Below are 1413 nucleotides of genomic sequence, written 5' to 3' on the forward strand. Positions count from 1 at the left end.
AAATTATATTTAATAATTATTTTAATGATTCAAATAAGGAGAAAATAAAAAGAAATAAAATAATTGAAAATAAAACAGGATTTAAATTGATTTGATTCTTCTAATTTGTTGTTTAATTTTTTCATTCTGCAATTCCATTTGTCTAATTTTTGCTTTTAATTCAACATTAATTTTTGTCATAGTATTAATTTTGTCTTCATTCCATTGTTTAATATTATTTATTGATGCGGCAACATTAGTTGGTGCAATGTCTACTTGATTTCCTTTTACAAGACTAAAGATATCATAAAAGTCATCTGAATAGCAATTACTAAGAACATGCATATTTTCTTTAAGAATGCTAATAAGATGACATAATGATTCTTCTTGTTTTCGTTGATCAACCATACCAACATCCATTCCATCTGGAAAATTAATAATATAATCATATACAATATCAATTGCATTTTTAAATGATGTCATTGGATCATTTTGATCACGTTGTGACTTTTCTGGTTGTTTTAACCATTCTGAAATAGCTTTTTGAAGTGTTTTTAAAAGTGAAGGATAAGATATTAATGGAAGAAATAAATAACGAAGAAAGAATAATGTTGTAAAAACTTGTCTTCTCTTTTGATTATCTAATGAAGGAGAAACATAACGACATAATTCCCTAATAATTCTTTTATGATGAGAACAAATAGAATGTAAATTATTAACAAGATATTTTGTAAATGCTTTAACCCATTTTGTTATTTGATACTGTTCATTTATTGAAGGTTGGTCTGTTTCATGAACGATTATATCTGCCATATCAATTAGATAGTGATTGCAATATGTAATAACATAGGTATTATACAATCGAATAAAAGACGTATTTCCTCTAAAAAGAGGAATTCCTTGTTTTGACTTATTGATTTCTTTTTCTCCAAGTTTAGTAAATAATAATGTAACTTTACCACGAGATGAATAAAATACTAATAATGAATTAATTGCTGATAGGGACACAGTTTGTTTTAATAACTAAAGACATTATTATTTTAATTTTTATAATTATTTACATAAGAAATAACAAACAGAATCACAATAACAATAAAGAAGAGATGGTGTTTCACCAAATAATAAAGACCTAAGTGCTTGTTCTGGTGATTTCTTTTGAATAGGTGAAAACATTGATTTATGGTCAGTAAAACGTGGAGATAATAATGCTCTTGAACGAAGTGTTGATTGTTGACATTCTTTAAATGGAACATCATGTAATTCATTAACAGCACTAGTAGATAATTTAAGTTTTTGATGAATACGTGGTGAAATGACCCTTGTTCTTACAGCCATTAATTATTCAGTTCCATTCTTTTTCTTTTTATAGTGGGAAAAGATTCTAGGGAAGAATATTTTTATATGACGACAATTATTAGCGATTTTCATTTATTT

At 25.8% G+C, this 1413-nt stretch overlaps 1 protein-coding gene across 1 annotated transcript; it reads right to left on the reverse strand.

Moving 5' to 3' along the window:
- Positions 1–81: 81 nt before the first annotated feature.
- Positions 82–1314, reverse strand: ENU1_171690 (GTPase-activator protein for Ras family GTPase; the record flags this gene model as incomplete). Its single annotated transcript, XM_008861164.1, has 2 exons — positions 82–1002; positions 1057–1314. The coding sequence occupies 2 exons, from the start codon at positions 1312–1314 to the stop codon at positions 82–84; spliced, it is 1179 nt and encodes a 392-aa protein (XP_008859386.1).
- Between the last annotated feature and the right edge of the window lie 99 nt (positions 1315–1413).

Source organism: Entamoeba nuttalli (assembly GCF_000257125.1).
Source record: "Entamoeba nuttalli P19 unplaced genomic scaffold asmbl_7513, whole genome shotgun sequence".
NCBI classification, from domain to species: domain Eukaryota; phylum Evosea; order Mastigamoebida; family Endamoebidae; genus Entamoeba; species Entamoeba nuttalli.